The sequence below is a fragment of the Penicillium daleae genome, assembly GCF_028827525.1.
Source record: "Penicillium daleae strain IBT 16125 chromosome Unknown utg000002l_segment0_segment0, whole genome shotgun sequence".
Lineage (NCBI taxonomy): Eukaryota > Fungi > Ascomycota > Eurotiomycetes > Eurotiales > Aspergillaceae > Penicillium > Penicillium daleae.
This window is the reverse complement of record NW_026623150.1, coordinates 5,098,192-5,111,086: the sequence shown is the minus strand read 5'-3', so window position 1 is coordinate 5,111,086 and position 12,895 is coordinate 5,098,192. Positions and strand designations below refer to the sequence as shown.

At 47.6% G+C, this 12,895-nt stretch overlaps 1 protein-coding gene across 1 annotated transcript; it reads left to right on the top strand.

Annotated features, from left to right (window-relative positions):
- Positions 1-8,607: 8,607 nt before the first annotated feature.
- On the top strand, positions 8,608-9,993 carry sun1 (SUN family protein UTH1; the record flags this gene model as incomplete). Its single annotated transcript, XM_056906126.1, has 3 exons — positions 8,608-9,482; positions 9,523-9,862; positions 9,949-9,993. 3 exons carry the CDS (start codon positions 8,608-8,610, stop codon positions 9,991-9,993), a joined length of 1,260 nt encoding a protein of 419 aa, XP_056770233.1.
- Positions 9,994-12,895: the final 2,902 nt, after the last annotated feature.

Below are 12,895 nucleotides of genomic sequence, written 5' to 3'. Positions count from 1 at the left end.
CGAAGCGTCAAGCTACTATTAAAGAGCTAAAGACCACGATCGAGAACCTGCGTGTCGAATACGCTGATAAAGTGATCCGTTTGAAGGAATAGGCAACTACCGCCCTTAAACGCGAAACACCGTCTACCTATAACCAGCAGATGGAGGAAGAATACGCCCGCCTTCGCGAAGAGCTGAATAAGACTCGTCGTGAGAGAGATAGACTCGTTATCGCGATACGCCTAGTAGGACCTACTTCTACTCGAGAATCCCCAGCCCTATTAGTCACTAGCAAGAAATCGACTAAGATGCCTGATCCTCACCTGCTTAGTGATAGTAAGCTAGTCAAGTTTAAGGACTAGAGGACTAAGATAAAGCAGAAGCTCCTTTTAAACGAAGACTATTACCCGACTGCTATATATCAGCTTGCGTATATAAGCGACTGCTATAAAGGAAAGGCTCTAAGACATATCAATCCCCGGATGTAGGAGGACGCAACTAACGCCTATTAGACAGTACAGGATATCTTTAACTATCTATAGACCATTTTCCACGACCCGAATCACTAGCAGGTCTCTCGAGATAAGTACCTCACTCTTAAAATAGACCTAAAGCAGGATTTTAGTGATTTTCTCGCAGAATTCACTTACCTTATAGAGGAATCGGACTAGCTAGCTAATCTTAGGAAGCGCGATCTATATCGAAAGCTCCCTTCCCTACTCTAGAACCAAGTAATGATTAACGCGGGTAATAAAGCAGTATCCCTAGACTAATTCGTTCGCAGATACCAGATCGCCGCCTGCTTGATCTCACAGCAGATTACTAATCGATCCCGTAACTCGAACCCGAACCGAACTAGTATAAATACCCCGAACAAGAATAAGAATAGCTCGCAGACCCCGAATATCTCGAACCATCCTGACGATATAGAGAAGACAGCCTTACTAAAGGAAGGCTATTACTTCGTATACCGCGAGCAAGGTTATATATCTCGCAACTATCTAACTAAGAACCAGACGACCGCTACCGCCGCTATAACCGAACCCACCAACAAGGATCGGAAGAGGAAGCGTAAGGAGGATCTCTCGGCCGTAGAGGAAAGCGATTCGGGAAAAGAATAAACCTAGGCTAAGTCTCCTTCCTAGGTTCGATAGTATCAAAGGTGGATTTACGGAAGCTATTATCCTCCGCCAAGGATAGCTTGACTTTTAGAGCTAGAGTAGCTATCAATAGACGAACAGTAGATATTTCTTGCCTTACGGATACCGGAGTAGATAGATATATTTTTGTGGATTATAATCTCGTAAGCGCGATGATTAGAGGCCTAGGCCTATAAACGAGAAGACTCCCCCGGGAGTACCCGATCACTAGGTTCGACGGAGCTTTACGAGACCTAATCACCTATATAGTAAAGCTCACGCTTATAATCAACGAACGCGTACAGCAGCGATAGCCTATACTAGTGACGGAGCTAGGGAACCATGACCTAATACTTAGAAGAATATAGTTTAAAGCCTATAGGGTCCTTCCAGATTGCAAAAATCGGAGACTCCTATAGCTAGATCAACCCTCTCTACGAGAAGAAGTCTAGATCGATATAGTCAAGCCGATCCCCCGAAAAATCCTAAAACTACCGAAAGCAGACGAATCCTACTAGAAAGACGCGGATCGCCGAGACTAGTTAATAGCGTAGTAAGACGCGCGTAAGAAGAAGATCCGGAAGGTATACAGTCACTCTTATTAGGGGGATACGATAGACAAGATAAGCCGATCCCTACAAGATGAACTAATTCCGCTACCGCGCGAGAAGAAGGCGAGTATTACTAACGATCTACCACGAAAAAGTATCAAGATCGCCGCGGTTAGTAGCGTTAGCTTCTATCGGCATATAATACGAGAAGGAACAGAAACTTTCGTGACCTTGCTAGCACAGATCGACCGAATCCTGGAAGAAATACATAGTCCGGAGCACTCGTTTAAGGCTAGAGAGATACGCGCTCGAATTCCTAAAGCTTACCACTAGTTCGTCGACGTATTCTCGAAGATTGATTCGAATACGCTTCCGCTACTAAGGGGAGTACCCGATTATCGGATTAAGCTAGACGGAGCCGTGCGCTTAGGCTACTACCCGCTATACAAAATAAGTAAAGAGGAATTGCGTTTTACGAAGGACTATATTATACAAAATTTAGCGAAAGGTTTTATTATTCCGTCGACCGCTCCCTATGCCTCACCGATCCTAATAGCCGCGAAACTAGGCGGAGGTTTACGATTCTGCGTGGATTACTAGAAGTTAAACGAATTAACGAAGAAAGACTGTTACCCGATCCCTCTAATTAATAAGCTACTATAGAGAGTTAGCAAAGCAAAGTTCTTCACGAAGCTCGATATCCAACAAGGATTCTATAGGATCCGAATATACCCTGATTCTAAGGATTTAACGACCTTCCGCACGCGATATAGAGCATACAAGTATAAGGTAATGCCCTTTAGGCTAACGAATAGACCTGCAACCTTTCAGCGCTACATAAACTATGCTCTCGGAGACTATCTAGACGATTTCTGTATAGTATTTATTAACGATATCCTGATCTACACGGACGGCGACGAGAGATAGTATATAGACTATATTAAGAAGGTTCTTACAAGATTACGAGCTGCCGGCTTACAGGTTACGGTTTAGAAATACGAATTCTATATAACCGAGACGAAATTCCTTAGATTCATAATCGGCACTAAGGGCATTCGCGTCGATCCGGCAAAGATCGAAGTAATCGAAGTATAGCAGCAGCCGAATATAGTAAGAGGGATACAATCGTTCCTAGGTATATACAATTTTTACCGCCGATTTATTAAGAACTACAGCAAGATCGCGAAGCCGCTATACTACCTCACGCGAAAGGAGGTACCCTTTAAATAGGATAAACAATACGAACAGTCATTCTAGGAGCTAAAGCGAAGATTAACGAGTACACCCGTCCTAGCCTATTATAACCCTACCGCTTTAACGCAGATCGAGACCGATACCTCCGACGGCTACTTAGGAGCTATACTATCGTAAATAGGCCCGGATAGACAATTCTACCTAGTAGTATTCTTCTCGAAGATGATAAATCTAGCGGAGCAAGGTTATTATACCCACGATAAGGAGATACTAGCGATTATACGTGCCTTAGAGGAGTAGCAGGCAGAACTAGAAGGCCTCTAACGAATAGATCGAATTGATATCTAGACTAACTATTATTTATTACAATACTTCATAACTAGCCGAATCCTGAATACCTGCTAAGCCTGCTAGGGAGAGTTTCTTTCTCGATTTTGCTTCCGGATCCGCTATCGTCCAGGTCGACGGAACGCGGTAGCTAACGCACTCTCACGAAAGGAGAAGCCTAAGAACTAACGAAACGAGCAGACCCTCCTATCCCGAGAGGTGCTAGAGCACGGAACCTACCCAGAAGACCCAGAACCCGACCGAATAGATACGATCGCTCTTTCACCTATCTCCGTTTCGCAGATTATCGACCGAGCGATATCCGTAAATCGTACAAGCAAAAGCCTACAGGAACAGCGAGAGCAGGCCACGATAGATCAAGACCTAGTCAAGTAGACGATTAAGGATAGACTGCTTTTATACGAGGGAAGATTAGTAGTACCGAATAACGGGGACCTTCGGGCAAGATTGCTCGACGAAATTCATCGACAACCCTCTATAGCTCACCTAGGCTAGGAAAAGACGAAGCGAATACTTATATCCAGGTACTATTAGCCAGGACTAGCGAACGATATAAGGCGGTACGTAGATAACTACTAGATTTATAAGCGTACTAAGGCATAGAGAGATCGCGTGCTAGGTCTCCTCTAGCCGCTACCGATCCCGGACCGACTATAGTAGCATATTACGATAGACTTCCGCTCGTTCCCGAGAGACCGTTATAGGTTCGACGTAGTATACGTATTTGTTAATAGGCTAACAAAACGGCTAGTCTCGGTACCTTATCACAAAGAAATCGATACGAAAGGAACCGCCCGGTTATTCGTGGACCACGTCTATTGCTAGGTAGGACTACCCGAATCGATTGTGTTAGACCGAGGGCTATAGTTCGTGTCAAGTTTTTAGAAGGAGTTCTATCGAATCCTCGACGTCGACCGGAAGCTTTCGACTACGTACCATCCTTAGACCGACGGCCAAAGTGAGATTATAAATCAATATATAGCGCAGAGATTAAGGCCTTTCGTGAGTTACTACCAGGACGATTAGTTAGAGTATCTCGCGATAGTAGATTTCGCATTCGTAGCTTTGCCGTATAAAGTAACAGGACTTTCACCCTTCTTCGTAGAACGAGGATACGAACCGCGTATATTATTCGACTAGAAACCGACGGAAGTATCTAACTAGGTAAGCCGAATCACCCCGAAGCCGAGCGAGGAGATATTACCAGGAACCGAGGAGGCGCGCGCCTATATAAGCGAATTGCAGCAGATTTAGGAGGAAGCGTAGCGGAACGCCACGAAAGCTCAAGAAAGGCAGCGCTAGCAGGCCGATCGCCACCGGAGAGAAGAGGATTTCGACGTAGGCGATCAAGTATACGTAACAACAAGGAATTAGAAGACGGATCGACCAGGAAGGAAGCTTACGGACTAGGCAAGCAGGCCCTACAAGATTATTAAGAAGATTAGCTATACATATAAGCTAGACTTGCCCGGTTCAATTCGAGTACACCTAGTGTTTTCAGTAGAAAAGTTACGATTAGCTACACGAACCGAACCCCTACGTAGATAGATAGCGGATCCTCCGCCGCTAATGATAGTAAACGAGGAACAGGAATAGGAGGTAGAAGAAGTCATCGCTACAAGGCTACACTACCGGAAGCTTCAATACTGCGTGAAATAGGCCGGGCAGGGCGATGAGATTAACGAAACGTGGTACCCAGCGAGGAATCTTAAGAATACGCCCGAAAAGCTACTACGATTTTACCGAACGAACCCGAATCAGCCAGGACCACCGAAGCGATTAGATATCTGGGCAGAAGCAGCGCTTTTAGACCGTTTTAAGCCCGATCACCTAGATGATAATCAAGCGCTCTGATTAGCCAGATCAAAATTCAAGATTTGATACAGCAGACCTGGTGGGCCAGGTCCTTTTAAAGAAGGGGGCAATATAACGAACGTGACGAACGAGGACGGACTGGAGCAGAAGGGTCGAGTAGCGAACTGACTAACTAGTGTTTGGAGTTTGATAGAAGGTTCCTTTAGCCTACAACAAAAAGGCTTCCACGCGATAGATAGAACTTCTTCTTCTTTTCTCCTCTAGATTTAGTTGCTTCGTTGAATGCACCGATTTGAACCCCTTCATCTCGCCTGGCTGTAACAGCTTTTAAACCCTATCGTATAGCCTTCAAGATATCCACTGTTTTCAATAGGTCTCTACTAGTATCAAATTCCTATAGTATATAGCGAATCCACTAATAGCGCCAGTAAACCTTCCAAGTATTAATAATCCCTTGGTCAAGCGGTTGAAATTTGCTAGTTGTATTCGCTGGCAGCCAGATAATCATAGTATTTTACAGTAGATAGCAAGATTTCTTGATAGTCTCAATAGCAGCTTTGTGCGCAGAGAAGTTATCTATTAAAAGCACTACCTTTCGCCTAGCCATTCGATAATCAAACCAGCGTACCCAATCCTCGAAGATTAGAGCCGTTATCCAAGCCGTCTTATTATAGCGCTAGTAGATATCGAGGGCAGCAAGATTGATATTAGCCCTTACAAAGCATCTAGGCTTAGCTACTACGCTAATAACCTATATTAGTAGCTTCTCAGACCTATCGGAGTTTGCGCAGAAATAGAATGTAACCCTAGCCTTCTCTATCTTACGCCTAGGAACGTTGCGGGTAGCAAGACCTCGCTCTAGCGTACGCTTCCAAAATAGACCAGTCTCATCGCAATTAAAGATATCCTACGGCGGATAGGCAGCGATAGCTTGCTGAATTATACGCATTTCGTCCTCGCTACTAGCCGCGCTAGCTAGTTCGCTATATTTGTAGCAGCTTTTAATTTGATAGCAGGCTTGGAAGCCCTGTAGCCAGCCGTTACTAAAGGTAGGAACCTTCTAGCTTTAGTAGGCTAGCAGCGATCGCCAGAAGAAATCGGCTTTCTCACGCAGGACAGCCCCAGTAATAGGAATCTGCGATTCAGCGCGTTGTATCCACTAGAATAGGGCAGATTCAAGCTCTGGCCACCGCTCAGAGCGGCTACGCTGCTGATTCGCGAGAGATTGGTGATAGGCATCGTCAAGGTAGGCATATCGCTTTGATAATATCTCAGATACGGTAGAGGGCGCAAGATCTTGCTGGTAGGTGGTTTTGAACTATTCGCGTATAGCGAGATTGCTGATTGTAGGATTGGTACACTTGAATTGGCGGAGGGCCTTCTTGCAATCGATAGGGACACTGGTGCGAGTGCGAGAGGGAGGTATATTGGCAGCAAGATTAGCAGCAAGATTGGCAGCAAGATTGGTATAAAGATTAGTATAAAGATTGGTATGCGAGATAGGCATGTAGCGAATTCTTGCGACTGGAGAGCTTTGGCATGAGACTGCCACACGTGATATAATTACCTATATAGGCTAGCCTACTTCCTAATTAGGCTTAGTATGCTTAGTAATATAACGAATTTTGGCCAGAAACCTAACGAATTCGTAGTAAGCCGGGAATTCGTTATGTGTATGGGAAATCTAATTCTGCACGGGTTTTCGATTCGTTAACCCAGGAATTCGTTATATAGAGGTTCGTTATAACCAGGTTTTACTGTATGTACATGTTGGCCTGGCCCCAAGAGTTGCCCGGTCCGTTGAAATTTGGGACTGGAAATTGGGCGGATTTATAGAGTCATTTATACTGTACTCCACACATACGGGCTTGAGGTTGCGCACCGTGCCATACACAGCCTCAAGCCCTCGGTAGTTTAATCATTAGTTCATTTGTACGGAGTACATGATCATTCGAAGGAGGACTATGCGAGCATGCTGGACTCAATCTTCCAAGCCTTCTAGACCATGTATGTAGGGCATCTGTTTGCATCTCATCCCCTGCGGCAGATCACAGGTCGGGGCCACCTTCCAGGGGGAAGATCGCAGTGATCATCATGCAGAGGATTAAGAGAGTGTCCGTCCTGTTAGCGCCCCTGGCGTGCGATGATCACGAGTGCAGGATTAACCTTGCGGAGCATTAATTAGGGAGGACTTGGGGGGGGAGACACTCCGTAACGGTTTCCCCCTTGGCATGACTGGACCGCGATCGGCATCGGAAGCAGACCAAGTCACCGTTCGGAAAACCCAGTAGTCAGGACTCACGGCTGGTAAGGTTCAAATAATATATGGAGTACTGTCCATTCGTAACTCCATAAGGCCATAGCCAAGGCCTTGGGGGCTTGGGGGAGGCTGCTGGCGTGGCAAATCTCCCTTCTGTAGCCATGCGAGATGAGAAAGTGACCAAAGTCGGGAAGAAAAGGGAAAATACCAGACAGTACCCATGGATACGAGAGGCATTTCGGCAGCCTCGGCGGGATCTGATTGGTGTGCCTGGCCAAGTATGGAGCCTTATCCCCTGGCAGCCGTGCCATGGAGTGTGCTGATTGGACACCCCCTGGCGCATGGTCATTTCGTTTGGGCGCCAAGCTCTAATGAACAAAAAAAAGGTAAACAGAGGATGAAAAAAATCCATTTGAGGACCCACGGTGGGCGATCGATAGCGTGGAGGACGCGGCGAGGCCCAATTGCCAAGAGGGACGGAGGCAGTCGAGGCTTGAAGAGAATTGGAAAGAATGGAGTTCATGGAGTTCATGGAGGATGAGAGAGAGGACGAGGCTGAAGGGGTGAAACAGAAATCGCGGTAACTGACTGAGTGGCGTACAGCCAAAATGGTTTAAGGAGGATTGAGTCGACGCTGTGGTACTCAATACGGTCAGATAATACGGGACAAGGTGTGACTGCCCCCTTTTTTCTCCTCGTTGCCTGGTTTGGTCTGGTATTGGCCTTACCAGCCTGGCCCAGTCAAACCGACCCCCCCTCCTTTCCCAAGCCGCCCCTGTTTGTCCTCCTTCCTCTTTCTTCTCCCTTTCACTTCTTCCTTCCCCAGCCTCAGTCTCTTCGAGTTTTCCCATCCGACCAGAGGGATTCGTTCTCTCTACCACGTTCATTTAGGAAAACCTGTCACTCTCTCGACTTCCCAACCGATTCGATTTCCCACCCCCCTTTGTGTACAGCCCTCTACGAAAGCGCGCGACTGGCTTGCCGTTGATGTACGTGAGAGAATGCGCTCGAATGGATTGCGAAAGGCGTCTCTGGTTACAAGTGCTGGTGAACCTGATTCATGGCGAGAAGCGGTCCGGAGATCCTTCAGCGCGTTGTCCTCAATGACTCGAACCAACTCGAGTCGTTATGCGATGGTGCGATCAAAGCCTCCTGAGACTGGTTCGGCGCAGACACACCATATGAATCAGGGTCATCCTTCACTAGACCAAAGACGCCTTGCCTCCCTGAACGAAAGATACTGCCAAAACCCGAACATGATTAACTGACATCTTCTGTCCCCTCCAACTACAGATCCGCAATTTGAATTCCTGAAATCGCAATGAAGTTCTCCAACTCCGTTGCCGTGACTCTCGCCACGGCGGGCTCCCTGGTGGCCGCCCACGGCCACGGCCACGCTCACTTCCACCAGCGCGCCGTCGAGACTGAGACCGAGACTGCCGTCACCCCCGGTCCTACCGTCTACGACTTCGTTGTCCTGGATCCCAGCAAGTCTGGATCCCCTGAGTCCATCAGCGAGGAGGAGGCCTGCGCCCTTCTGGCCAAGCACGAGCTCGAGTGGCTGGGTTCCGCTATCCCCAATGCTTGCCCGTCCAGCACCAGCACCAGCACCCCCGTGAGCACTTCGACTCCCGCTCCCACCACTTCCACCGTCCCTGCCCAGGTCCTCCTGGAGACCTCCGCTACCATCATCCCCAGCACCTCCAGCAGCACCACGGTCCCCACCACCAGCGCTGTCAGCTCTACCAACTCCGCCGCTGCTCCTGGCTCCTCCAGCACTGCCACTGGTATCGACGCTGAGTTCCCCGACGGACAGATCGACTGTGGTACCTTCCCCTCAGACTACGGTGCCGTCGCCCTCAACTACCTCGGTCTCGGCGGTTACTCCGGTATCCAGTACGTCACCATCGCTGAGGCTGTGGTCAGCGAGATCGTGACCGCCGTCACCGGTGATGCCTGCACCAGCGGTGCCATGTGCTCGTACGCTTGCCCTGCCGGTTACCAGAAGTCCCAGTGGCCCGACACCCAGGGCGCCACTGGCCAGTCTGTCGGTGGTCTTGAGTGCAAGAACGGCAAGCTCTACCTCACCAACTCCGAGTACAAGACTCTCTGCATTGCCGGTACTGGTGGTGTCAACGTCCGCAACCAGCTCGACGACCAGGTCGCCGTTTGCCGTACCGACTACCCCGGTACCGAGTCCGAGACTATTCCCCTCGCCGCTCTGGCTGGTGCGGAGCACCCTGACCTGCCCCAACGGTGCCACCTACTTCAAATGGGAGGGCAAGACCACCTCCGCTCAGTACTACGTCAACAACAAGGGCGTTTCCACCGAGAAGGGTTGCCAGTGGGGTGATGGCTCCGAGCCCATCGGTAACTTCGCCCCCATGAATCTCGGTGTTGGCTACTCTTCCGGCGCCACCTGGTTGTCCATGTTCAAGAACGAGCCTACCACTAGTGCCAACCTTGACTTCAAGATCAAGCTTATCGGTGATGACCTGAGCGACAACTGCCGCTATGACGGAGCCGGAAACTTCTACAACAACGCCGGCCTGATCACCTCCGGCAACGGCTGCACTGTAAGTTTTAGCTGCCCTCTCAAATCTCCCCCAGTATTCGAGGCAAGACGATCCACAGTGTACTAACCATAATGCACTCTATGTAGGCCAGCTCCTCCTCCGGCAACGCCTACTTCGTCTTCTACGAATAAGCGCCTCCCCAAACCCACTGGGTCCCGTTCCGAACCTCGACCCAAGAAAATACAAAGCCCAACGGTCTTGGATGATGCTTAGTTTTTCATTTTGTTTTTCACCTTCTATCTCAACCATGCTAGCAGTGGATTGGCCAAAGGGGATAGGGTGGGGTTCGGGTCGTTCCCAGTCCATCTTGTTCCTTTTTCTCTTTCCACTACCAGTGCTTCTGTCCATATCACGGTTTGTTACTTGAGGGGTAGTCTTATTCTGTGTATCTTAACTTTTTTATGTGTTTGATCAGGGCCTTTGTGGAGGGCAATTCAATCTTTGTTATTTTTTTCCCTTTCAAATGCCGTTGAGCGTCTTGTATGCGCTATATACGAATGGACCTACTGGCGCTCATGGTTTACCCATAGACTTACCTCAGTTCCTCATGTACAGCCAATTTTGACCTCTACCTAAACCCACTGGATATTGAATATCTGGACCTTGTCTTTCAATATCGATTGGTCAGCTGCATTCCCCTGAATTCTCGTCATCACAGCACACTGGCGTGAGGGTGGCTTCATGCAGCTCATGGACATGCATGTACAGCTACGTACATCATATCAAAATTACCAGATCTGCTCTGTTCGGTATATCCTCATTGAATGAGAAAATGCTTCTTACATTTCAATGACCTATACATACCCTACTTCCCTGCAATACTGAGTCCGACCAAATCCTGAAATGTAGAATGAACTCGGACCTGGAGAGCAGAGCTTATCGCGGATTTCCATTCCTGTGGCGCAACAGGGCTTCCTTCCAATCAATCCATTGGAACCTGAGTGAGACATTCCTGCATCGTTGCACCCGGAAGTAATTCGAAGGATTTCCAAGATTTTGGTCTGTTCTGCTGTTTGTAACTTGATTTCTTATTCACAGGCTTGGATGCAGAGTTATGAGGGTGGATATTTCGTGTATAGGGCTGTTATTGAGGACTACGGTATTGCAGACTACAGATGTTCTCATGACAGAATTCCCACGACTATCTTGCAGGTGCTTCCCATTTTTTGCCTATTCAGATGGGCTAAAGGGTAATTGGTATTTACTCATTGAAGAGCCTCAGACCGCGCGGTCTTCGAACTGGGCGTTGACCATGTACACAACCCAGGATCTAATAGTGGTTCACAGATAAGCCAGAGCCAGAGCTATAGCTTGGGATATAAGTAAAGATATCCCCTTTACGCTCCAAGCTCGATGTCATGTGCTCACGACATAACCAAGAGATCAAGATCACTCTCGTATCAGAAGTATGCTATTTGCTGCTATCAGAGGCTGTATACAGTGTTGGTATGCGGTATATTGTGAAATAATAGGGTAATGGTAGTTGCGAGTATTCGTTATCTCCAAGGTAACCACGTTTCCTCAGATCCTTGGAATGTGAGCTATACTTACTACTTTGGTCAGTTGGAGGGAGCCTCCACATGCCAATGGTATAGGGCGTTATGACATCATTTTTCCTTAAGATGCTTGATTAGGTATATGGTAGGGTGGAGTTTTGATCTTTTGGCTGACATATACAGTAGTAATGATAGTGATACCCTAGAAAACGAATTCCAGCGTGAGTAGTGTAGTGATGCTGTACCTAATCGAGAAGTTCTCATTAATGCGATGCAAAATGATCTCGAAATTGAGATTGACTGCCGACTTGATACGACCTAACCATGCTACCATAAGGAGCGACGCAAATATATAGTGCTCGGGTGAGAACATGTGGTAGATATTGGGCTGATTTGCGATATTCTTCAATTACGATGGTCGTGGGCAGAATGGCAACCTTCCCAGGGCTTATGCATCGGAAGAGGGAAAATGACGAGAAACTGCCAAACCAAGGATATGAAACAAGCTTTGCTATTTCTCCTCGTAAGGCGATAACCATTGTCATTGAGATATCCAAAGCCTTTCGGTCAAAGGTAATGCTGAACTCTTGAGCTAGGGCCTGCTGGAATTGCTTGCTGGTTTCATCTCCCCTAGGACCTTGGATATAATCGGGCATCAAGTATGGATTGGATTCGTCTATTACACTGGTAGACCTGCTCTGAGATGAATGGGCGTTGTTCCTTTTGGGTTTGGTTGTTGATGTTCAACCTTTTGCATCTATGTCCTGCAAAGGTTTTAGTAAAAGAATATAGATTGAGTGATGAGGTTCATTGATAGGCAACGTTGGACTGCATTGCTCTTTACTTAGCTCTATAAGTTCTTGTTAGGGGCTCCTAGCCATGGGAAGGTCAAGGGGAGTGATCACTTTTTCTAAGCACTGAAATCGGGGTCGTGATGCAAGCCAGTTGGCGTGCACCACTTAGCTAGCGATCTTCAATATGCTTTGATTGGTTCTACCCGATTGATTCCTCAGCGTCAAATATTTTACAATAAAGCATGTTCTAGAAAGTAAATTGAAAGCTGGAAGTCTTAGTGAAGCCCATTGCATTAGTTCGAGGCCTAGAATGGAGTCGACATCCCGCTTCGGCTGGAGGGGCTGGTTGTACGTACAGTAACGGTATTCACGCGCCACGAAACCCCCGCGAAGCAGAATTTTCCTAGAACCCCGCGTCTGAATCGCTTCCAGATGGATAATTATTGAGGTGTTTTTGACCTGATTGTATGTCGCTTTCTATGAAATCTAATAAGGGTCAAATCCTGATAGATACTCATTACATGTCTGAGCCGATGCCTTGGCATTGTCCGGTATAGATGGTAGCCTCTGAGTTCATACGTTCACACATACTTAAGAGAGGCACTCAATTCAACGATAACTTCATTCCCAGGTCATCTAAATGCCATTCACCGCTACCGAAGCATACCTTGAAGAGTCCGTCATACTGCATACTCCGACTCGCGTGCCTGTCACGATCCACTCTTGGGACCACACGTGACTTC